The sequence below is a fragment of the Sorex fumeus genome, unplaced genomic scaffold, assembly GCF_029834395.1.
Source record: "Sorex fumeus unplaced genomic scaffold, SorFum_2.1 ptg000079l, whole genome shotgun sequence".
Lineage (NCBI taxonomy): Eukaryota > Metazoa > Chordata > Mammalia > Eulipotyphla > Soricidae > Sorex > Sorex fumeus.
Genome location: NW_026606136.1, coordinates 5,848,413 through 5,873,225, shown reverse-complemented (window position 1 = coordinate 5,873,225; position 24,813 = coordinate 5,848,413). Strand labels below are relative to the sequence as shown.

General features: G+C 60.3%; 1 protein-coding gene across 1 annotated transcript in view; it reads left to right on the top strand.

Annotated features, from left to right (window-relative positions):
* The window catches only part of PLEKHH2 (pleckstrin homology, MyTH4 and FERM domain containing H2), a 62,816-nt gene extending 43,088 nt beyond the window's left edge, over positions 1-19,728 (top strand). The window contains exons 19-30 of the mRNA XM_056130529.1: positions 311-423; positions 3,223-3,402; positions 3,841-3,938; positions 5,165-5,342; positions 5,914-6,069; positions 7,304-7,401; positions 8,266-8,407; positions 9,456-9,601; positions 11,788-11,917; positions 13,894-13,980; positions 18,502-18,639; positions 19,564-19,728. Coding sequence (XP_055986504.1) covers positions 311-423; positions 3,223-3,402; positions 3,841-3,938; positions 5,165-5,342; positions 5,914-6,069; positions 7,304-7,401; positions 8,266-8,407; positions 9,456-9,601; positions 11,788-11,917; positions 13,894-13,980; positions 18,502-18,639; positions 19,564-19,728 — 1,631 coding nt within the window. The remainder of the gene's footprint in view (positions 1-310; positions 424-3,222; positions 3,403-3,840; positions 3,939-5,164; positions 5,343-5,913; positions 6,070-7,303; positions 7,402-8,265; positions 8,408-9,455; positions 9,602-11,787; positions 11,918-13,893; positions 13,981-18,501; positions 18,640-19,563) is intronic.
* Positions 19,729-24,813: the final 5,085 nt, after the last annotated feature.

Genomic DNA, 24,813 nt, shown 5'->3' with positions numbered 1-24,813 from the left:
TCTTCAGCGTCTCCCCTTGAGACCTCTCTCCGGTTCTGTGTCACATGTGGTCCCTTATACCCCACAAGGCAGCAGGCTGAGGTCTGCAGCAGGCCGAGGCAGCGAGACTCTGCCTTGCAGAGTTTTTACCAAGAACGTGAGGGCCAAGCGCTTCTCGTTCAGTGTATCTGAGACAGAGCATGAGGTGCCAGGCTGGAAATGGGAATGGAGTGAAATTCGGGGATTTCCGTGGCCTTTGCGTAGTTGGGCGCCAGCTGGGGGCTGCCTCTGCGACTTGCGGCTCCTTACCTGGTTTTCTCACCGTTCTCAGGATCTCAGATATGGAGGCACCCGAGCCTGTGCCACAGCAAAGAAGGGATCGTCTCCCCGTTGACGACACTGCCCTCAGAGGCTCTGCGGACAGAAGCCATTAAGTTGTTTAAGGTAAAACTTTCTGTGTCGTTTTAGGTTGTTTAAAAATTTAACTGGTGGGGCTGGCTCCATAGTCCAGCAGGGAGAGCGTTTGCCTTGCACGCAGACGACCCGGGGTCGATTCCCAGCATCCCATATGGTCTCCCAAGCACCGTCAGGAGTAATTCCTGAGTGCAGAGCCTGGAGGAACCCCTGTGCATTGCCAGGTGTGACCCAAAAAGAAAAAAATTTGACTGGAAACAGAAACAGTTGCAACTATAGTGTTACTCTCCTAGAAAATTCAAGCTTGGACTATTAGTATTGTTATTATCAAGGAAAGGTACGGACATAAAATGAGAGGGGTTGGTCTGCGTCGGAGTGGACACTGGAGCCCTGGAAGATGGTGGGATGGTCTGGGCAGTGATGGCCAGCATCAGAGGACTTTGTTCCCCTTTGACCTCTTGCAAGGGGCGACTTTCTCCCCACCCCTGCTGCGGTGCTGGGAGGGGCTCATGAGTGTCCAGCGCACGGTCACCTCTCCTTCCCCTGGGCTCTTTGGTTACCATAGTGTGACGTTCCGAAACCCACACGCAGAGAGCACTTGCCCCAGAGCGAGAAAGACGGCGGGTTCTCTGGGAAGCAGCGTGGCGCCGTGAACTGCAGAACAGAATGCAGGCGACTACGCCAAGTGCTCAGGAGCGCGGGGTGTACATGGGGCTCGCCAGACTTCGTGAGTGGGGTCGTTTTCATGCTCTGGATGCTTTCCCGAGCAACGATGCAGGGGACCACACTTGCCTTGCCCGCAGCCCACCCGGGTCCACCCCAGGTCGTGGTCTTGAGCACCACCACAAGTGCCCCCAGCACAGGGCCAGTAAAGTCCCAGCGCCACTAGGTGTGGCCCCAAATCAGAGGGAGGAGGAGGAGGAGGTGGAGGAGGAGAAATGAGAGGAAGTGTAGATATCTGGAGAGGATGTAATGGTGTCTGAGGAACACCGTCGCCTGAAACACCAAAAGTCCTACCTGAAACTGAGTGTGGTATGGAGTTCAAGGTTCCCAAGCAGGGAGCAAAACCCTTGGTGCATCCAGACAGCGGCCAGTCAGAGGGCAGAGGCCACACAGACACTGGTCCTCAGGGAAACCCGGCCACTACACCGGCAGCTGGACTGTGTGAGGATGCAGGGGTTGAGGGCCGGGGCAAGGGGAGGAGAGAGCAGCGCTGTGGCCCACCCACCGCCTCCCCACCTCCTGTTCATGGCCCATCCTGCATGGCTGCTCCTGGGGCCTGTTGTGACCAGGGACCCGCAGGGGGGCCCGAGGGCCACATGGCCTGCCTGGGCTTGGGCTCTGTCTGTCCCAGTGAGCTTTCAAGCACTAAGGCCCGAGTAAAAACTGCCCGAGGACGGTTCCCCGGGGACCTGCCCCAGAGCTCACTCTCCTCGCAGAGAAGCTACTTCTCTTCAGTTGATGTGATTTAAGCAACTGCTCCCCAAAATGATTGTTTGGTAAACTTGATCTTTAAGGTGCTAATTGGGGTTTCAGGAAAACTAAGACGGGAAGACACTGAAGTCAAGTCTGGAAAACCAGGCTGAACAGAGGAAGCTTTTGGCCTGGCCTGTCTGGGGATCTCCAAGCATTTTCTAGACAAATGCGGACATCACGCCAGCAGCCCTCCTGGGCCATCCCAGGTCGTGGTCCTGAGCACCACCAAGAGTGGCCCCTAGCTCAGGGCTAGTAAGCTTTCCAAGCTCCAGAATGGCGGGAATCTCTTTCCTTTTCCCCAGATGCACCAGGGCTCCCGTGGGACATATGGGTCTGGCCTGTTGTATGAGGGGCAGGCAGGGTCCTGGCTGAGCGCTGGGCTGGACCCATCTCCATCTGTCCCATGTCTGTGGGCGCTGGGGCTGTTCTCAGCGCCCCACGGCAAGAACAGTGAGGCACTGAGCGATCAATGAGCCCGTGTTCCTGCCGCCTGCTTGTGAACCCGCCAGGCTGATAGCTGTGTCATGGGTCAGAGAAGGGCCCACAGTGGGACTGCTCTGGCCCTGCTCCCCAGCCAGGACTCAGGGTGCCTTTGCCCGACACCCTCGCCCAAACTTGCTTCTTGTGTTTGATCGAGCCGTGCTCAGGGGTGCAGTCTCCCTGCGGGTCTGCTCGTGGCTTCCTCGTCAGTGAGAGGTGACGGGGCGTCCTTTCACGTGCCCTGGGGACATCCGAGTAGCTTCTCTGGAGAAATGTCTTTATGGAGCCTCTGTGTTCTATTAGGTGGTTTGGAGTTTTTGCTATTGTGTTTATTAAACAAAACACAACTCTCTTTCTGTTTGGGAGATCCACCCCTCTGGCATGTCGTTTGCAGGCGTCGGCTGCATTTCACCAACGTGGGGCCTTTTGCTGTGGAGACGGGTCTGGGCTAAGTCCCATTCGTTTGCTTTTACGTTTGTTTCCCTGGTCGCCCTGAGGTGGCCGTGAAGGGACAAGGCCCGCACTGGTGCACTCCCCAGTGTCCAGGCCCCCCCTGCCCGGGCAGTCCCCTGCTCTGCAGCCATCTGGGTTCTTCGGATCAGTGCGACGGCGCTGGGCCGTTTCCCATCCTTCTGGGGAAAGGAACTCGCCTGGAGACAGGTTACAGCTCTGGCTGGTGCAGAGGGGCCGTGGCCGGGCCGGGAGGGGAGCTTGCATCCCTGCCCCCGCACCATGCTGTCCCGGGCTCTGCAGGAGCCCAGCTCATCCTGGCCCTGCACTTGACCCCCGCTGGCAGGACCTGGGGAGCCCCGCGCCCAGACGGTGAGGGCTGAGGGGGGCCGTGCTGAGGTGCTGCTCTCTCGCCTTCCCCAGACCTGCCAGCTCTTCATCAGTGCCGCTGTGGACGCGCCGGCCATCGACTACCACGTGTCCCTGGCGCAGAGCGCCCTGCAGGTGTGCCTCACGCACCCCGAGCTGCAGGACGAGCTCTGCTGCCAGCTCGTCAAGCAGACGCGGTGGAGGCAGCCACAGAGCCCGCCCGGGCCCCTGCAGGTAGGCCCGCGTACACCTGCCCGCACCGCGGGCCGGCTGGGGTCACCCCAGTGCTGCTGGCTCTGCACACCAGCATCTCCGTTCCCACGAGCGACTGTGGTTCCCCTGACCACGGCACTGCTCAAAACATGACTGTGGGGCTGTAGTCCGGGGACATCAAGGGGCTTCCAGTTCTCCTCCTGTAACAACTGTCAGTCCCTAACAGCCGACAACTCAGAGCCCCTCTCGCTCGAGACAAAGTGGGATGACCTGGGAGAGCAGAGGCCATCGCGACAGGCCGGGGCAGCCCCGTGCGTGGGGGACAGGGTGGCCTGGGCACGGGGTCCTGCTTCTGGCCAGCCTCAGCCCCAGGGAGTGTGGGTGATGCAGGGCGTGTCCCCCGAGAGAGCATCAGGGTCACCCCTGACCTGCCTGAGGCCAACACTCGTCTCTTCCCAGGGCTGGCAGCTGTTGGCACTGTGTGTCGGCCTCTTCCTACCCCACCATCCTTTCCTGTGGCTGCTGCAACTGCACCTCAAGAGGAACGCAGACCCCAGGTGTGTGGCCCAGGTGTATGGACCCAGGTGTATGGACCCAGGTGTATGGACCCAGGTGTGAGAGCCCAGGTGTGAGGGCCCAGGTGTGTGGGCCCAGGTTTATGGGTCCAGGTGTATGGACCCAGGTGTACGGACCCAGGTGTGAGGGCCCAGGTGTGTGGCCCAGGTGTGTGGGCCCAGGTGTGCAGGCCCAGGTGTATGGACTCAGGTGTGTGGCCCAGGTTTATGGGTCCAGGTGTATGGACCCAAGTGTATGGACCCCGTTGTGAGGGCCCACGTGTGTAGGCCCAGGCATATGGACCCAGGTGTGCGGGCCCAGGTGTGCGGCCCAGGAGCACAGTGCCTGGGGGAGCAGGTGAGGTGACCGTGGGGCTGGACATCTCCTTCCTCACTTCAGTCTGGCTCAGGATAGCCAAGGACTCACCGGGCCGCACAGTGGAGCCTCTGGTCCAGAAGGAGGATGTCCAGTCTAGCCGCTGTGGCCTGGGGTCCCCCATCTCGTCCCCTCACATCAGAGTTCTCGGGGCTCCCCTGAGGCATTCCAATGGTACTGGACCAGTGGGTCAAGCAGCCAGAGACTCACCAGCCAAGGCTAGAGCCCAAGAGAGCAGCGCTGGCATGACTTGCTGGCATGTCCCCCAGGACCCCAGCAGTGCTCGGGCATCTCCGGGGCTGAGCCCGGTGTGAGCAGGTGGCTGGGGCCTGCATCGATTTTTGTTGCTCCCTTTGGTTTTGATTTTGGGGGTCCACATCAGTGTGCTCAAGGGGTCTGCTCATTGCCTCGGGGGCCGGCTGGGGGCCACGTGGTCAGCCGTGGGCAAGGGAAACATGTTCCCCCCCCCCCGTGCTGTTGCTCCGACCCCTACTTTGGACGTCTTATAGAAAAGAAGGAGAACGTGCTTTTCTCTGAGAAAGTGCTCCAGCACCACGTCTCGCCTGCCCGCGCCTGCAGCCCCCTCTGTTCGTGGCCTTGCTCACTAGCCCCCGGGCGGCCAGCAGGACTGTCACCTTGCAGTTTGCAGCTGTGGTCGTAGCTGACAGCGGGGCTGCCTGGGAGGAGTCTGATCCCTTGATGGGTGACAAGTGTCGGGAACTGGCGTTTGAGCAGAGGTGGCTGCGGTCTCCCTCGGGCCGGGGTGGACGGCACCGGCAGCATCCGGTTCTCTTGGACCCTGTGGCTGCCTGGGGGGAGCGGCTCTGGGCTCGAGCCCCCGTTCCCACCGCAGGACGGAGTTCGGAAAATACGCCATTTACTGCCAGCGCTGCGTGGAGCGGACGCAGCAGAACGGAGACCGCGAGGCGAGGCCGTCGCGGATGGAGATCCTGTCGGTGCTGCTGCGGAATCCCTACCACCACTCGCTGCCCTTCAGCGTGCCCGTGCACTTCCCCAACGGCACCTACCAGGTGGGCCGGCAGAGCCACGGGAGGCCGGGGGCCACACGGGGAGGTCGAGGGCCTGGGCAGGGGAGGCCGGGCCGGGAGCCCTGCCTCTGAGGGAGGTGGGCTTGTTCCGAGAGGTCTGGTGGCTGTTTCTGAGGTCCCCCTGGCAGCAAACCCAGAGCCGGGCCAGGGCCTCAGCCCCACGCTCGTGTGGTCCTGATGCTGGGCTTGAGACTGGCCACTCCCTCCCTCCAGGGACAGAGTCTCTCCAGGGGGCATGGGTGACCCCTCGCCCCGCCGCGGCCAGCAGCTCTTGGTGGCCTTTAGCTGCTCAGCCTCACGCTGAGTCCCGGGAAAGGCTCCAGGTGCCCCGTCAGAGCCCCTCTCTGCCCTGGCGCCCCGTTTGCTTCACAGGCCCATTTCTGCATTCCTGCCTCCCCCCACCCCAGGCCGGCTGTGGCTGCAGGCAGCGCTTTCGGCCCCGCGGGACAGTAACCCCGACAGCATGGGGCGGCTCCCTGGTGCTCTCAGGGCAGACGCAGCAGCAGCCCTGTGCCTGCCCAGCGAGCGCCTCGCGCCCTGTGCTTCTGTGCAGGTGGTCGGCTTCGACGCATCCACCACCGTGGGGGAGTTCCTGAGCACACTGAACCAGCACTCCGGCATGCGGGGGTCCGCGCAGTCGGGGTTCGCCCTGTTCACCGACGACCCTTCCGGCAGGGACATGGAGCACTGTCTGCAGGGCAGCGTCAAGGTGCGCCAGAGCCCTGGGCAGGGGGAGCACGAGGGCCCCAGGTACCCCGAAGACTGGCCTCGCAGCGTGGGGGGTCCTCTGGACACCCACACTCTGTGCAGAGAGTCACGAGGTAGTGCCAAAGTGATGGGCGCACCGGGCCCGGTGCCGGCCAACGGCCCCCCTCGCCTCTGGGCCTCGTGTCCACATGCCCAGGCCAGGGGCCCCACCCGTCACATTCTGCTTTGCCAGCACAGCCTGTTCCCTGCGTGAGGGGCACAGACTGTCCCTCGCCTGTTCTCCAGGGGTGACGGGCACAGACTGTATCCTTGCCTGCTCTCCCAGGGGTAGGGCACAGGCCGTGAGTGCCTGGATGAGGTGCTCTGGGCGCTGGGCCATGGCTGGAATGGGAAATCGGGCCCAGGAGAGCAGAGCATGGCGGGCTCAGGGCCGTCTTTAGCGTCATGTGGGGCCAGAGTGAGAGGGCGCTGGCCTTGCCCATGGTCCACTCAGGTTCGATCCCTGAGCCCATATGTCCCCTGAGCCCCTGAGAGACCAGGATTAGCCCGAGCCCCCCACATCAGACTCCTCGGGCTCTCGCAGGGTCACCGTCCTCGCGCGGCAGGTCATACCGACCCCCGGGACCAGCAGGAATGGCCTGTCATGTCCACAGCGAGCAGACCGGGGCCTGAGGGTGGAGATCGCAGCCAGGGCTCGGCTCTGTGGCCCGAGGGGGAAGCTGGGAAGAAGGGGCTTCCACACGGGGTCCCAAGGTCGGGCCACACACATGCTCCTTCCTCCCAGGCTGCCCACGTGGCCTGGAGCTCGGCACTAGAGATGGAGACAGGTGTGAACGGCTTCTCCTGGCTCGGCCAAGGCCAAGGCTGGGGCCAGCCCAGCTCCAGGCGTGCGGACTCGTCTCTGCCTCAGGACACTCGAGGTCTTGTCCAGGCCCAGCCCTCCTGGGGTCCCCTGCTCCTCCCCGGCCAGGGCCCTCACACAGCATCTCAGGTTCCCTGGGGACTCGTGCAAGGACACCGGCGTCCTCCTGTCCGGCCTGCCAGGCTCCGTCCTGAGGAAGAGACCGTGGCCACGGGAGCCGGGCCAAAGGGAGGCCTGCAGTGGTCCTGGCCACACTGTATGTGGCCCACAGCTGTTCTGTCCAAGCGCTTGGATCCCCCCGACGGAGTTCTGCAGCCTCGGACGTGCTGCTGTGAGGAGCACCACCCACCTCCGTGTCCCGCTCTCCCTGCAGATCTGCGACATCATCTCCAAATGGGAGCAGGCGTCCCGCGAGCAGCAGGCCGGGAAGTGGGAGGGCTCGCGGACCGTGCGGCTGACGTACAAGAACAGGTGTGTAGGCTGCGTGCCCGCCGTCACGCCCACAGGAGGGTCAGGCTGCGTGCACCCGCTATTGTGCCCATGCACTCCTGATGCCCCGGCCAGTTAACTGCATCTGTGACTGCTCTCAGTGACAGCCAGGCTGCAGCAGGGGAGCTGGTGCCCAGCCTATGTCCCCAATAACTGGATTTTGCCAAAACTTGCCTTTGGATGGGATCAAATAGCCGTCCTCCCCGGGGTCCATCCCGGGTGAATCTCACACTACCAGGGGTGTCGAGCCCTGTGGTGCTCCCTACAAACCTCACTGTGACCTGGTGGAGCTCAGAGGCCAGAGCATAGCTGCATGCGAGAGCCCTGAGCTCGGGCCCAGCACTCCAGGAGTGGCCCTGAGCACTGTGTCTGGAGCGGGGACGGGGCGGGAATTGGAGGGGGTGAGACCTTGGAGGAGCCCACGGAGCAGAGTGGGAAGCGGGAGTGGGGGTCTGCGTGCTGCTCTGGGGACCCCTCTGTGCAGCCGTCCCCCTGCCAGCTGCTGTGGTTCCCGGGGCAGCTTCTTGGCTCCTGCAGGCGCTGGACCTGCAGCCTCCGAGGGGACACTCAGAACGGTGGGTTGACTGTGGTCTGTGTCAGGCCCCCAGGAAAGGCCGTGAGCCCGATGCGGAGGAGGACAGCGCCTCGGCCGGCATCACGGGCTGAACGGCGTTGCCCGACCTGCGCCCCCAGGCTCTGGGGCCCAGAGCCCTGAGAGACGGACACGGCAGCCTCAGGCCTACGTGTGGTGTGAGGAGTGAGAGAGCCCAGCCCTGCAGCAGGGCCCAGAGCGCACGAGGCGGGAGCCCGGCAGCCGCGCCCTGACACCGCGTCCTCTTCTTACAGACTCTACTTCGCCATGCAAGCTCGAGGAGAGACGGAGAGGGAGAAGCTGCTGCTGGCCTACCAGACCAACGAGCAGGTCGTGCAGGGCCTCTTCCCCCTGAGCCGGGAGCTGGCGCTGGAGATGGCGGCTCTCTTGGCACAGGTGAGCGGTGAGACCCGCCGAGGCCCCTGGGGCTCCCCCTGCCCGCCCCCCCCCCGTTGGTGCCTTGGGTTGCCCCGGAACTGCTGAGGTTGCAATGATGTCAGATGAGGTGCCAGGCACTCAGCGAGGGCCCTGGGGGAGATCGGCTGAGGCCGCCCTCTCTGCCCTCTCACAGTGCTCCCCCCCCCCCCCCCATGCAGTGCCCAGTACGCAGGCATCAGAGTAGGGGGGAGATTGAAGGACGCACGTGCTTGCCCTGGGCCCTTCCTGAGGTCACGGTGAAGACTTCTGCTTCGGGAAGTCAGTGAATTGGGGTGCCTGGGTGGTGGGGAGTGAATGGGCTCCATAAGTAGGCGAAGGTGCATCTCTGTAGCCTGAGGGAGGGAGGAGAGCAGAGGGTCTCTTCCCAGGGGCGAGGCCCACGGCAGACCCATGGGTGAGAGCAAGCGTGGGAACTGAAACAGTCCCCCCGTGGGAACTGAAACAGCCGGGAGATCTCTCCGTGGGAACCAAAACAGTCATGAGATCTCCCCGTGGGAACTGAAACAGCCGGGAGATCTCTCCATGCCCCCCTGACCTGCATCTTCTCTCTGCTGTTATTGGTGCAAACAGCACCTTAGAAATAGCGGGTGGGATGGGTGCCGCGCTGCAGCAGGAGCCGGCCAGGTGAGGGCCCTCGGAGCTGGTGGGGACGGAACCGGGCTGTGGCAACCACGTGGGCTTTAGGGCTGGATGGAAATGGAATTCCAGCGGGGCGTGCCTGCCACCCTGCTGCCCACCACGTGGATGCCATAGGTTAGAAAGAACAATGAATTTTCTTTTATTTTTTTTAAATTTTTTTATATTTTTTGCTTTTTGGGTGACACCCAGCCCATGCTCAGGGGTTCCTCCTGGCTCTGCACTCAGGAATTACTCCTGGCAGTGCTCAGGGGACCATATGGGATGCTGGGAATCGAACCCAGGTCGACCTCGTGCAAGGCAAACGCCCTACCCGCTGTGAATTTTCTTTTAATATTCGGTATTTTCTCTGGTTTGGATTTCCAAAAAGGTAGACGTTGGGGATTTTGAAAGACCTTTGTCAACTCCAGCTGACCAGATTCCAAATCACTGCAAAGCGAATCAGACTCTGCGACAGGTGCTGGACAAGTTCTACCCGCGTCGGTACAGAGACGGCGCCTCGGAGGACCAGCTGCGGTGAGGCGGGGGGCAGGTCGCCAGAGTGTCAGACACGCGCGTGATCCAGTCCTAGAACGAGAACGACGCCTGGTTGTTTTCTAAGGGTCCTAAGTTCAGTTGAATCCCAGCCTATCGGTTATGGATCTTTCTAGATTTAAGGTGCAGCCTGGACCTTCCCAATCAAACCCAAACTTTTGATAAGGCACAAATTGGGGGTCCCCTCTTGTTGGGGCTTTGCAGGGTGCTTTGAAGGCCAGGAAGTCATTCTGGGGGTGCCCAGGGGCCCTGCAGGGCTGGGGTCAAACAGCACAGCCCTGGCCCCGGCCCCGCACCACCTGCCTGCCCCCAAGGTCCTCCCCTAGTCCATTCTCAGGAAACCAACTCACTTGATAGTGGAAGGGCAAACAGAGGGGCCTCACCAGCAGCACTCAGAGGGTACTCCCAGCTCTCTGCTCAGGTGCTCTACTCGGGGGCTCTCCTTGGGGTGCTCTCCTCAGGGTGCTGTCCTCAGGATGCTCTCCTCGGGGTGCTCTCCTTGGGGTGCTCCCCTCAGGGGTGCTCTCCTCAGGGGTGCTCTCCTCAGGGTGCTTTCCTTGGGTGCTCTCCTCAGGGTGCTCTCCTTGGGTGCTCTCTTTGGGTGCTCTCCTGGGGGTGCTCTCAGGGTGCTTTCCTCAGGGTGCTCTCCTCGGGTGCTCTCCTCAGGTGCTCCCCTCAGGGGTGCTCTCCTTGGGGTGCTTTCCTCAGGGTGCTCTCCTTGGGGTGCTCTCCTCGGGGTGCTCTCCTCAGGGTGCCCTCCTCAGGGGTGCCCTCCTCAGGTGTTCTCCTCAGGGTGCTCTCCTCAGAGTGCTCTCCTTGGGGTGCTCTCCTCAGGGTGCTCCCCTCAGGGATGCTCTCCTCAGGGGCGCCCTCCTCAGGTGCTCTCCTTGGGATGCTCTCCTCGGGGTTCTCTCCTCAGGTGCTCTCAGTGCTGAGCAGGGTACCTAGCGCTGCCTGAGGATCGAACCTGGGCCCTCGGCGCTTTTGAGCTTCATCTGGCCCTTGCTAAGACATTCCTTGTTGTTTTAGAGCGTCCCGTGCTGATTTACAAAAAAATGTCAGTTGAATTTAGCTTGTGGAGTTCAGAGAACATTTAAAGAAAACGTTGTAGATTAAACAATTGAGGTGAATCCCATTCACCGTGTGTGCCCCAAGTCCGAACAGTGGGGATCAGTCTCAAGGGTGGGAGTGAGTGGTGGGCGGGGACGGGGCGTGGGCGGGGGTTAGTGGTGGGCGGAGGGGCATGGTTACAGGTGGGATGGACGCCTAGTGGTGATGGCGCTGCAGTGGCGGGTGGCAAGTTAGGTGGGTGGGGGTTTGTGATAGTGGGGGGGGGGTGTTGGTGACGAATTGGGGGCTAATGGATGAGGGTTAAGTGGTGGATGGAAATTGGTGGTGAACGGAGGGTTAAAGCGTTGATGGGATTAGTGGGAGGTGGAGGCTTAAGTGAAAGATGGGGGCAATTGGTGGGTGGGAGCTAGTGGTGGGGACGAGCGGGGGTGGGGTGGGGTGGATCTGAGTGGGTGATGGCTGGAGGTGAGTGTTGGAATTGAGTGGGAGAGGGTCAGTGGCGGATGAGGGTCGGTGGTGGGTGGGAGTTGGCGAGGCGAGTGGTGGACTGGGCTTAGCAGTGGGTGGGGTTACTGTGGCCGGGGTCAGTGGTGGGTGTAGTTTATGGATTGGAACGGCCGGTGGACAGTGGAAGACAGGAATTCGTGGTTGGTAGGGGTGCGTGGGGGATGGAGGTTCATGGCGGGTGAGAGTCAGTGGTGGACGGGGTCCGTGGAACGAGGGTTCGCAGTGGCAAGGGTCAGCGGAGTGCTGGACAGTGGCGAGGGCCAGTGGACGGTGCCTCTCAGTGGCCTTGGCGGGCTGTGCTCTCCGACCCGCCTCAGCTGCAGTGCTGGGTCCTTCTCTGTCTTTAATTTTTGTGTTTTTTAAAGGAAAGTTACTCTGCCGAAGTGACCTTTCCACAGTCTCGGTGAAGGCCAGTGTCACGGCCTCCAGCTCACGGGTCTTTTGGAAGGTGGCCGCGAGAGCAGGACTCCTCTGGGGGCCTGAGGCAGGGCCATCCCCCCCCAACACACACACACACACACACACACACACACACACACACACACACTGCTCTCTTCCTCAGCATTCTGTCTCCCTCTCCTCCCTTTCAGGCAGCTTTGCCAGCGACTGTCCAGCCGGTGGACGGCCCTTCGGGGACACAGCGCGGCCGAGTGTGTGCGCATTTACTTAACAGTGGCCAGGAAGTGGCCTTTCTTTGGTGCCAAGCTGTTCCCGGCAAAGGTGAGACCGTCTGAGGGGACATTCGGCTGCACCTGTCTCTGTGTCATGGCCCTGGAGCCCCAGCCCAGTGGGTAGACTTTGGGGAGAAACAGGGACACTCCCAAACTGGCCAGGCCCTCCCGCCCCTCCCCCACGAGTCCCAAGCATGTGCACCCTGACGGCTGGTGCAGAACTGCATGTTTTCCTCGGAGCCTGGGCTCGTGGACTCTGGTGCGGTGAGGCTGTCGGTAGCTGCCTCCCCGGCTCCCCTCACCGGCCTGCTTTGCACAAACTCCACCTCCTAACACAGGCCGCAAAGCTGCAGGGGACAGAGCGTGGGTGAGCCGGCAGCCAGGAGGACAGCAGAGGGCCCGGGGAGGAGGCACGGAGCCAGCGGCTGCGACAGGCGGGTGCCGTCCCCTCAGCTCTGGTCCCCGTCACGCCCCCCTGTGCTCCTGGACTCTGGGTAGGGTCCGGCAGGAGCACTGTGGTGAGCGTTAGGTGTGCTCTGTGCTTAGGCCGCACCCTGGGGTCCCCGGGAGGCCGGGGAGGGGGGCACCGTTGGTGCTTTACACGGGACATTCTCTTCTCTTCTTTTTGTTGTTGTGTGGTTGTGTCTTTGTTTGGGGCCACACCCCAGTGATGCTCAGGGCTGACTCCTGGCTCTGCACTCGGGGGTCGCTCTGGGTGGGCTCGGGGACCCTGTGGGATGCCGGGGACAGCCGGCCGTGTGCACGACCAAGGCCCGTGCTGTGCTGTGGCTCCAGCCCCTCCCGGGACCTGCGGAGGCACAAGGCCTCCCGGCCCCCCATCCTGCACCCTTTCCCTCCCCGCCTGCACTGTGCTCGCGCTGCACCCCTGTCCCGGACCCACTTTCTCCGCCCAGCAGGGGCGCTGCAGCCACCGTGCCCAAGGCTCACAGGTGACAAAGCCCGTGTCCCGTGCAACCTCCTCCCGCTCCGCCCCGGGGCCCTGCACGGCCGTCACCCTGGTCCTCCCTCCCGAGGACACCGGCACTCACGATGCTGTCCTCCCTGCCCGGGCCCTGTGCTGGGGGAGGTGTGGGGATACGTGCCAGCGTTTCTGCTGGGAACCGTCGTGGGGTGGTTCGGCTCCCTTGCTGCCTTCGCCGGCAGGAGAGTCTTTCATGCATTTCTTGGCCAGGGAAGAATTTAGTGGACATCCAGCCCCTCTGTTGTGACCAGTCCTGTGTCTGTAGCTTCTCACATGTGTGTATCCACCGCCCGGGTGTTTTCCGCCAAGCATCACCTGTTCCAGGTGTTTCCCGCCAAGCCTCACCTGTTCGGGTGTTTTCCACTGAGCGTCACCTGTTCTGGGTGTTTCCCACTGAGCGTCACCTGTTCCAGGACTGGCGCAGACTCCCCTTTGGCAGGCTGGACCCTGCTGGCCATTTCACGGCATTTGGGATCTGTTGAGCTCGGCCCCTCCAGCCGTCAGACACTTGAATAAGAAGTGACGCCGTGAGGCAGCATCTCTCAGGCTGCTCTTTCCCACCTGGGCCCAGGGACACTGTCCTGGGCACACGCTCAGGGAGGCAGCACAGGGTGGGGTGAACACGCACCGGGCCCCTAAGCGCCCACCTTGCTGGCGCCTGTGTCACCCTTCGGAAGCTCAGGGCTTTTCCTCTCATGCTCCTGCTCCTTTCCTTGTTGGTTGTTTGGGGGTTTGGGCCTCGGGCATCAGCCCTGCCCGCCTGCAGCCTGTCCGCTGGCATGGCTTGCCACAGCCGTCTCCAGAGGCCAGCCAGGGTGAGCCGAGTCAGACACGAGTTCCCCACCACCGTGGAGACAAGAGCCCAGCCCCGGAATGGCCTATAGGAGCACATGCTCGGTGGGCCCTTGTCTGGCTCCGTCCTCCCCGCACGCCTCCTCCCTCCTCCTGCTGCACAGGCGCTAGCCACTGTCCTTCGGCAGATGTCACCTTAGAGTGACCAGCGCAGCAGTGACCGACTTGCCTGTGTTTTCACCTCTTTACAGCCTGCAGCTGCTTTGTCTCTGGGAAGCACCAGCACGTGGCTGGCTGTCCACGAGGATGGAGTGAGCGTCTTAGAACACGGCTCCCTGGTAAGTAGAAGCCCAGTCTTCCCAGAGATGGAGCTGTGTACGACCAGGCCATGAGCGGTCCCACTGCTCAGGGCACTGATCAGGCCACGGACGGTCCCACCATTGATGCACTGACCAGGCCACGGATGGTTCCACCCCTCAGCACACTGACCAGGCCACAGACAGTCCCACCACTGACCACACTGACCAGACCAGGCCACAGATGGTCCCAGCCCTCGGTGCACTGACCTAGCCACGGATGGTCCCAGCCCTCGGTGCACTGACCAGGCCGGATGGTCCCACCACTGACCGCACTGACCAGACCAGGCCACAGATGGTCCCACCCCTCGGTGCACTGACCTAGCCACGGATGGTCCCAGTCCTCGGTGCACTGACCTAGCCACGGATGGTCCCAGCCCTCGGTGCACTGACCAGGCCGGATGGTCCCACCACTGACCACACTGACCAGACCAGGCCACAGATGGTCCCAGCCCTCGGTGCACTGACCAGGCCGAATGGTCCCACCATTGACCGCACTGACCAGGCCACGGATGGTCCCAGCCCTCGGTGCACTGACCAGGCCGAATGGTCCCACCATTGACCGCACTGACCAGGCCACAGATGGTCCCAGCCCTCGGTGCACTGACCAGGCCGAATGGTCCCACCACTGACCGCACTGACCAGGCCACGGATGGTCCCACCCCTCAGCGCACTGACCAGGCCACAGACAGTCCCACCACTGACCACACTGACCAGACTAGGCCACAGATGGTGCCAGCCCTCAGTGCACTGACCAGGCCAGATGGTTCCACCACTGATCGCACTGACTAGGCCACAGATGGTCCCACCCCTCAGCGCACTGACCAGGCCACAGACAGTCCCACCACTGACCACACTGACCAGACCAGGCCACAGATGGTCCCACCCTTCGGTGCACTGACCAGGCCACAGATGGTCCCAGCCCTCGGTGCACTGACCAGGCCGAATGGTCCCACCACTGACCACACTGACCAGGCCACGGATGGTCCCAGCCCTCGGTGCACTGACCAGGCCGCTCTCTACCACACTCACCCCACAGAAAACGTGTCCTAGCCCCACGTTCTGTGGTTTGCCCAACATGGCTGATTCTGACGGTAGTGGTGGGAGACGGCTGCCGAGACGGCCTGGCTGTACCGTGGTGGCTCCTGTGTGGAGACCCTTGCTGCCCACGATGCCACCTGTAGATTTCCGGAGCCCCCGTGGTGACTCAGCTCCCTAGACCCAGGCACACCCGTGGTTCTGTGAGCTTCTCACGTGCTCCGGCAGAGCACCACGCACGTCTCCTCTTTGGCGTGTGTCCGCCGGGCCTCGGAGGCGTGAGGCTGCTTGGAACTGTTCGCCCCCTTTCCTCCTCCTCGGAGTTACTCTGGCAAAGTTGGGACAGTCAGTTCCTCCTGGGGCCCGTCCGGGAGATGAGACATGTCACCATCACTGTTTCTCCTCCAGGGCAGGGAAATGGAGCAGCAGGGAGGTGCCTGCCTTGCACGCACCTGTCTAGGCCCCATCCCCAGCACCCTGCCTGGTCCCCCAAGCCCCGACCCAGGGATGACCCCCGAGCTTTAAGACAGGAGTAACCCAGGGCACTACCAGGTGTGGCCCCCAGACAAACAAAGGCAGGAAACGAAACCTTCTGTAAAGGACTTTCTACTTCCTGAATGCCTCCTGGATCTACAGAGGTCAGAACTCCGGGCTGAATTCCTCGGGGGCCTCCCTGCTTCCTGGGAGGTGGGAACCCGCCCTCCAAGGGTGAGATTCTCCCTCACCAGTGGTCAAGGGAGAAAGCTCAGATGGACGCTGGGGGGTGCCTGTGGGGAGCGGGTGGGACCCTCAGGATGGACACGAAGGATGTGGTGGGCTGTGGGGGGCGGGTGGGATCCTCATGATGGACACAGGGGGTGCGTATGGGGGCTGTGCGGGGCGGGTGGTACCCTCAGGATGGATGTAGGTATGGGCTGCAGGTGGGGGGCAGATGGCCCCTCTTGTTCTTGGCTTTTATGACAAAGAAACAGTTGGGCTTCTGCATTATGAAGAATGTCACTATTGGGGCTGGAACAATAGCACAGGGGGTAGGACGTTTGCCTCACACACGGCCAACCCGGTTTCGATTCCCAGCATCCCATATGGTCCCCCAGCACCACCAGGTAACTCCTGAGTGCAAAGCCAGGAGTAACTCCTGTGCATCACTGGGTGTGACCCAAAAAGCAAAGAAAAAGAAAAAAAGAATGTCAGTATTTTGGTTAGCACTCCCCAGGCTGTAGATGGTGATGGACTTGGGGTTGGCGTCCCACAGTGGGAGGCAGGCTCGGGTCTCGGTGCTCTCAGAGGGAGCAGGGAGGTGAGCTCAGTGTCAGCCTAGAGCACGGGCCTCCTTAGCCATCAGGAAATGCACCCAAGCCCAGTGCTCTCGGTCTGTAAAGTCAACTTCCCAGGTGAGCTGTGAGTGCTGGTGGCCGATGGTCAGCACAGAGGCCTACTATGCAAATAAGGGCATTGTTGTTAGGGACAGGGCCAGGACGCAGCCCGGAGTTGCGAGGGCTGCGGTGTCCACTTGCTCTCCCGAGACGGAGAAAGAGCTGCTGCTTCTCTCTGAATTTCTGTGTTTTCTCCAGTGGGATATTGGGTCAAAGTCAAAATTATTTTGATCATGAAGTCCAGTGGTTCCTAGAAAACGCTATTGCTGTCTGGTGGGGCAGAGCCCCGGGGGGAGCCTGGCTCCGGGTGAATCTGCAGGTGGCCTGGCCGCTGCCCCTAGATGTTCAGTTCACTTGGGCAGGTGGCCTGTCAAGTTGAACATCATGTGGCCTGACCCGGGGCAGGCGACACCGTTTGTCAGCGGGAATTCTGTCGCTGTGTTGGCACCAGAGCCTCGACCTGGGACCGGATGCTTCCCAGAGCTCCGTGCGAGCCGTCCGGGGCAGCCGACATCTCCTGCGGAAGCTCTCGGTCCCACAGAGCAAAGAACTTGGCGAAGACGCTGGGGGCAGGCTGTCTGAGGGCCAGAGTCTGCTGCCCCTTGTCTGGTCATGGGGTCACAACCAGTGAGTTCACACAGTAAATCGCGGGGCTGTTGCTGCCACGTGTGTGCGTCTGGTGGCCCAGAGCCGCCTCCCCACCTCCCCAGGGCTTCCCAGCAGAGAGACAGAGTCAGGGAGCCTGGGGACCACAGTCTGATGATGAAAATGGCCCCTTTAATGTAGAGTTGCCAGCATACTTAGAGAACATCTGGGGGATGGGGGGGATTGGATTGAGGTAAGGACATAGGTGTGATTGGCCATTTACATAGATAAACATTTGGCCAAGGAAATTCTCTTGGGGAGATTAACTCAAGAAGATATTGTCTCCCTGGGACATCTACATTGCTTTTATCTTTCCCTCTAGTTGTATAAGTTATCAATACTTGCAGTTCTTTGGATGAACACAGTAAAAGACAAAGATCCCAACACTTAGTTCTCTGGACTGAGAGCAAGCAGGGTTCTTACCGTAAATCCCAGAGTAAGTCCTCAGGCCTGTTCAGCTTGTCCTTCCCCATGGGGGTTCTATCTCTTAGGTTGTAGCTGCTTACATCAAGACCATGCATTTATGCCTTCTAGAACGTCCCATTTCCACGCCGGGTAACTTTGTCACTCGCCCTGGGTCCATCCCAGTCCCACGGCGGGACCTCCCTTTGGGGGTGTTAGGAATTAGAGCAACTGAAGCCTAATCAAGTAAATATGACCAGTAATTATGCCTGGGAGCAGATATATTTCAGAGTCAATCAACTCCCAAAAATTAGGAGCATAGCATGAATGGTCTTTCTGTGTTTAACCAAAGAACACTGCTCTGTAGTAAAATATTAAAAAGCTATAGGGGAAATAGAAAAGCAGATATAAATGTACAGCACTTCAAATACAAAGCAGTACAAATACGAAGTTCAGAATTACCAGAAAGCTTTGGCTTACAAGTAATGAAGACCGACTTGGGGAACTGTGACAGTGAGAGATAAAATATAAGGGAAAGGTTAAGGATAAACTTTATCAAATTAGGGATGCTAGCAAGAGCTTGTTAATCATCTCAGGGAGGAAGAAAGGGGGGAACTCACTGGTGAAGCCTGAAGCACTTAGGGTCAACGTCCAACACAAAGGAAAGGTTGAAGATAGACGTTAACCAAATTAGGAATGTTCGCAAGGGCTTGGTAAGCTTCTCTGGGAGGACTAAAGGGGCAATTCACCGGTGAAGCCTAAAACACTGAGGGTTGATACCCAACACCTACCAATGCCAGGCAGCGGGGAGGCAAACCCCAGGGCACCCCCTGCAGGCATTTGACCCCGGGAGCAAGGAGCCCACCTCCAGCTCTCGGACCCGGCTGCAGCCTGCAGCCGGCGTCCACTCTGCCCAGCGCCTGATCTGCTAGATGGGTCACAGGAGGAGAAAGCGAGTCCTGGGCGGCGAATGAAGCCCAGCCCACTCGTCAGCGCCCACCAGCCCGTCTCCTCCCACTGGTGAGCGTTCTGTCTCGCCCCGCAGCGGCTGGTGGTCAGCTACCTCTACAAGGACCTGATCACTTTCGGGGGCTATCAGGACGATTTCATGGTGGTCATCAACAACTCCCACTCCAAGGACAAGCCCACCGAGACCCTCCTCTTCGCCATGGCCAAGCCCAAGGTGAGCAGCCTCCCGCCAGCGTGCAAGCCTGTCCCGCCCAGCCCGCCTTCCCGGCCTTGGTCCGGGTCTGAGCCCCAGGGGCAGCGTAAGGCGCGTGCCGCTGAGCCGAGCGCGTCAACCCGCAATGCTGCCCGGCTGCTGCCCAGGTGCCAGGCAGCAGGCCCTGGCCAGGCTGGGGCAACAGTAGACACTCCCACTTGTGTTGGTGAAGAAGCCGGGGAGGAGCTGAGCGCCCAGCGGGGCCAAGGGAGCGACACTGGCCCCAATGGCCCAGTGGGACGATCTCCTTCCCTGGGACAAGGGCTCCCAGTTTAAAGTCGCCAGGACAGGGCTGAGTGCAGAGGGCCGGTCAGCCACCCTGCCTGTGGCCCAGCCCCACCAGGAGTGACCACCAAGCATCAGGCATGTGGGAAAAGCTGTACAAAAAGGGAACAAAAATGTTCTTGTCCTTGTCCCTTTATTGGTCTTTTTGGGGCCACAGCCGGCAGTGCTCAGGGGCGATTCCTGGCTCTGCCCCGGCATGACCTCTGGTGGTTCTGGGGAAGCGTTTGTGGTGCTGAGGTTCCAAACGGGCCAGCCACGTCCAGGCAACCGCCCGAACTTCCTCTCAGGGCCCTCCCTTTGCAAACTCCAAAGTATCCTCCATATCTCTGCGCAAGAAGCAAATAAAAGGCCTTGCCAGAACCTGTCACTCAGCTCTGAGTAACAGGAAGGGGAGATTCTTTTTCCGAAAATGGTCAAAGGGATACAGCACCTCGAGCCAGAGCCAGCAGCATCTTCCCACTGGCAGTGTGATGACCACTGGGCTCGCCCTCCCGGGAATGTGCGGGGGTGGGAGCGGCGGGAGGGTCGGGGTGGCTGAGAGGAGTCTGGCCGCGGGCCCAGGAGGGCCTCTGGGGATGACGATTCTGCTGCTTCTTCCAGATTCTCGAAATCACCCTTTTGATCGCCAGTTACATAAACCACTTCCACCAGCAGAAGGCCATGCTCCATCGCCTCTCGGCCCCAGCGCTGCTGTCCGCCTCCGGCCAGGGTGCCCAGCCGCTCCCGGCCAGCAGCAGACCTGCCAAAGGCCCCACTTTGCTCTGAGGCTCAGAGCCCGCTGGCACTGCAGAGAAACCCCGGCTGGCTGGGGCGGGGGGAGGGGCAGGGGACAGCCTCTTCTGCCCACCGCAGCCACCCCTTGGCCTCTCCCAGCGCAGTCCAGGAGGGGAGATTCCAACCCCTGGAGACAGTTGCTGTCATGGGCGGGCCCGGGGGGGGATGGCTCCTGCTCAGGCAGCAGGAGGCAGACTGCCCCGTGGGGCCTCAGAGGAAACGACTTCCCACGCATGTTTTATTTAGTTTCTTTGTTTGTTTGGGGCCCACACCTGGTGATACTCAGGACCCGACTCCTGACGGTGCTCAAGGGGACCACATGAGTGCTGGGTCCCCCGGCTCTGCGCCCCGAAGCAAGTGTCCTGCCCACTGGACTGTCACTCTGGCCCAAGCCAAGCACCTTTTAAAGGAGCCAGAGATCTTTCTGAGGAAGGAGGAGCATTCACAGGAGGAGCCCAGGGCTGAGCCAGTCCAGTGCCCAGACGGACAGACCTCCCAGTGCCCGTCAGAGCAGAGCCGTTACTGCTCTGAGGAAGCCATGCTGTGACTGGACACGAAGGTCTCAGTGAAATGTTTTTATTGTGATGTAGCCATGAGTAGAGTCTTATTTATGTCAATATTTGTATTTATTGTGGACAGACTTTTCACTCTGTGTTTAAACCAAGAGGAGGAAATAGGTGAGCTGCTGTGTGCTTGCACTCTGCCTCCCCGCCCTTCCTTCCGGGTTGCTCTTCCAGGGGCAATGTGTGCTTTTCATGGATCTTTCTGGAACGGCCTGTCCCGTGCTGGGAGCCCCAGAGGGGCAGAGCCCAGGTCACAGCTCAGGCGAGCCCAGAAAGCGGCCCGGTCCTGGGAGAAGGCTTTGTTCACCCCCTGAGCCTCAGGGCGGAAGCGTGTCGGTTCTGAGGGAGAACCCCACAGTTTGGGAGCTCGCCAAGGAGCCTTCTGTCTGGGGCACGGGGGCATCTGCATTCCCAGGAGACCACCCAGCGTCATCACTGGGTGAACCTGAGGCTTGTCTGAGTCACCCTTACCTGTGTGTGAGAGGAGGTATGTGAGAGAGAGATAGTATGAGAATGAGTGTGTGAGTATGAGAGTTGTGTGAGCGCCAGAGAGTGGGTGTGTGAATGTGAGTGTTTGTTGTGTTAAGTATTAAAGAATGAGTGTGTGAAGGCCTGGAGTGATAGCACAGCGGGTAGGGTGTTTGCCTTGCATGAGGCCGACCTGGGTTCAATTCCCAGCATCCCGTATGGTCCCCTGAGCACCGCCAGGAGTAATTTCTGAGTGCAGAGCCAGGAGTAGCCCCTGTGCAACACTGGGTATGACCCAAAAAGAAAAAAAAGAATAAGTGTGTGAGTGTGAGTGTGTGTCTGTGTGAGACTGTGAAGCTGAGGGAGTGGATGAGTAGCAGTGTGTGAAGGAATGTGCATCGTGTGTGGGCCTGTCTGTCTATTTGAGAGTGAGTGTGGGAGATGTTTGTGTGTTACGTGTGGGAGTCTGTGTTGTGTGTGTGAGGGTGTGTGTCTGTGATTGTGTCTGTGTGGGCACTTTCTTCCCAGACAGGATGGATTCGTCCTCGGAAACTCCCCTCAGATCTGCTTCTTTAAGCGGGGAGTTGAACCTTAGGTAAAGGAGTAGGACCTTGGACTTGGCATTTATTTTGGATAGAGAAGACATAAATATTTTGATGGAAAGATGTTAATTTCCTGTAATTGATGATGTGAAATTTTTTCTAGGAAATTACATAATAGCCACTTACATTTTTTTGAAGTGTTATGATTGGCTGTGAGAGATGGATGTTACACTTGTTTCATATTCCTTCCATCATTTCTTCCCTTCCGATCACAATAAACAACATACAGAATCCACTTGAGTTAAATCTTTCCAAGAACCCCAGGAACTGCCTGATGTTTCGGCCCTGAAGCTGAGTTTTGCCACCACGACACGCGGTCCCTCCTTCCCGGCCTTTGCATCGGCCGTGCTGCTTTTGTCTGGTGTGGGAGGTCACGCTGTCCTGGCATGTCCTGGGGCCCCACGAGCTCTGCTCACCTCACACAGGTGAGTGGTGGCAGAGGCCTGTCGCTTGGGCCAGGGTCAGGTGGGCCATGCCCAGAAGTCAGTTTAGCTCTGGGTGTACGAAAGAACTAAGTCGCGCCTTCTCCAGGGTCTCCTCGAAGTGTGGCTTGTCGGAGGATCTTCTGACAGAAAGGAAGTACCTGGAGGCTCAGCCCTAGGACACTTTGGTCACAGTTGCCCTGAAGGATGACGGGGCAGTTGGGGCCCAGGAGCGCTTTGTCTCTTAGGAAAGGCACCCAGGGTCCTGGAGATCCCCGTGACTGAAAGTACCTGCGGCCGTGGTTCGGTCCTGTGGTGGCTCTCCCTGGCCCGAGTCATGCCTCGCTAGCAGTCCTGGGCACTGGTGACACCCGCAAAGCTGTCACCACCGTCTGCTTTGTACGAGTCCCTGGTGAGGAGCGGACACTTTCAACAGCGTCTCCACATGTCTCTCCCTCTTGGCTCGTCTCCCCCCCCATCACGGCCACATCCTCCCTCCTCAAGGCTCTGCCACCTCACTCTGGGCACCTGGACACAGGCACAGGCGACACGGGCCCAACAACCGCGCACACCCCAGCAGCGGGAGGGCAGGCCCAGGCTGGCCTGCGGGACGAACCAGACCCGGCCAGGCAAAAGGCCCGAGTTTGATCCCCGGCCCCCCAGGCCCCCCCCCCCCAGCACCACTGGGAGGGCCCCAAAACAATAAGGGAGGAGATTCTGTTAATACACGATTTCCGTATATAAATTTCAACTTGTAAAAAGTAAGAAGTTGAGGGACCAGAGTGATAGCACAACGGGGAGGGCGTCTGCCTTGCACGCAGTCAACCCGGGTTCGATCCCCACCATCCCTTAGACCCTCCAGGCACAGCCAGGAGTGATTCCTGAGTGCAGAGCCGGGAGGAGCCCCTGAGCACTGCCAGGTGTGACACCCCCCCCAAAAGCAGAGAGCAGGGAGACAGCGTCGAGATGAGGGGCAGCCCCGTTCGGCCCTCCCCAAGCACCCCAGGCCCACCCCTGAGCACTGCTTGGGAGCTCCCAGACAAAAGTCCCAGAGCAAGAAGAAGAGACAGAGAGGGAAGAGGAACCGCCTTCAGTGCCACAGACCCCCCCAGGCACACTCGGGATGGCCTGGCCCCCGAGGGGCAGCGGGAGGCTTCAGGGAGAGCAGATGAGAGAGTCCGATGCCCGGGTGTGTCCGGGACAGGACACGAGGACTCTGCTCAGCGGGGCAGTGTCGCAGGAGGCTCGGCCACCCCCGCGGAGGCCAGACAAGGGGGCTTCAAGGGAGCAACTTCTCAGAGGTGTAGAAAATTCCACGGACCTCTCAGATGCCAGAAAGAGTGAGTTGACCGTTCTGAGAGGAAATCTCGCCGAAATGGGCAAGCTTGGCAGAGCTGGGGCTCACTCTCATGGGCTTCCCGCTGCCCCCGCCTACCCCCAGTGGGCGAGGCCTCGGTCCTGTGAGTCCTCAACTGCGATGCCAAGTGGTGCCACTGTCTTGGGGGGTGGGGAGGGTTTCCCACCTGTCCTCCAAACTGGCTCCCTCCCTGAACCCACTCGCGGGTGCCCCGCCCCTCTCATCACACGAGACACGAGCACCCACCTCCTCAGGCGCACATTCTGTTGCTGGTGGGGGATGAGAACAGACAGTCACAACCCCCAAAATTTAACCCTTCACTAACTTGCTCAAAGGGAGGAAGAGATGGCTAGGCACAACAGCCGCCTTCTCAGAAAGCGGAGCACACGGCCGGGCCAGGCGGCGACGCGGCTGCGTCCGGACATCCAACATCTGCCGCAGCACCTGAATTTTTTTTTCTTTTTTGCTTTTTGGGTCACACCCAGCGATGCTCAGGGGTTACTCCTGGCTCTGCACTCAGGAATCACTCCTGGCAGTGCTCGGGGGACCATATGGGATGCTGGGAATCGAACCCAGTCGGCCGCGTGCAAGGCAAACGCCCTACCCACTGTGCTATCGCTCCAGCCCCTGGCACCTGGCTTTGGCCCCTGCACATCGCACGTTCTTTCAGGACAAAGTGGCTCAATGCTCGTCAGGAAGTGCTCGCTTATGTTCAAAGATGAGTGCTTGTTTCCCCCGATTTCAGTTGGGAAAATCCCAGAGAACAGCCTCAGATCAGCCCAGTGCAAGTGCATGCAGTGAATCTCCCCCAACCAAGATGTGGGAGCACTCAAATGAGTCACCTGCACCCAACACCTCTGGCCCATGCGACTGCAAGGGATGCGGCTGTCAACTCCTTCCCAGTGCCTGGAGCAACAGCTCTTCCGCTTGGGGGCGCTGGTCTGCTTGCTTGCGTGAAGAGCTGGAGCCGTCTCCGGTCCCGCCCTGAATCCCCGCACTGTGAACGTCCCTTACAGCCGCAAAGGCCTTCGGGGTGCTGGGTCGGGTCCCTGCACCCCATGGGGCTCATGCTAGGTCTCTAACTCATGCCCAGTGCTCAGTCAAACCGACTCCTTCCTCACACAGGTGCTCTAGCCAGCTTGCTCTCCGTAGTCTCCCCAATACTTCACATCCCCCCTCCAAGCCATGCACACACACCCCAAACGCCCAGGGAGTCCCGAACAAGCCGTTGGCCAGTGAAGAACCTTGTCCTGCAGGAGCTGTCCAGCCCGAGACCAAGGGTCTCTGTGTCCTGAACAGCCTCGGACTGTACCCAGGTAGTTCAGTCCTTCATCAAGTCCTGTCTGGAGACATCCCCCGACATCAGCTAAAACGAGCCAGCATGCCATCAGCACAGCCGCCAGGTGTGATTAGCCTTGACCGTTAAGAATCTTTCAGCCGCTGCAGAGAGCACTGCATGGCCACGTGTACTGTCTAAACGAAATGCGCTCCCAGATGTTTCCGGGGCATCCCGTCCCTACACCCTCGGGGGTCCTGCTCACTTTCTGCCGTCTCCCGGGGTTAACTGCGGAACAGCCAGCCCCCAAGAACCGCTGTCACCCAGAAAGATGTTCTCTTAGGCTAGAAAGGCGCGACCCCCGCCAGGGCCTTCCCAGTTGGTTCTG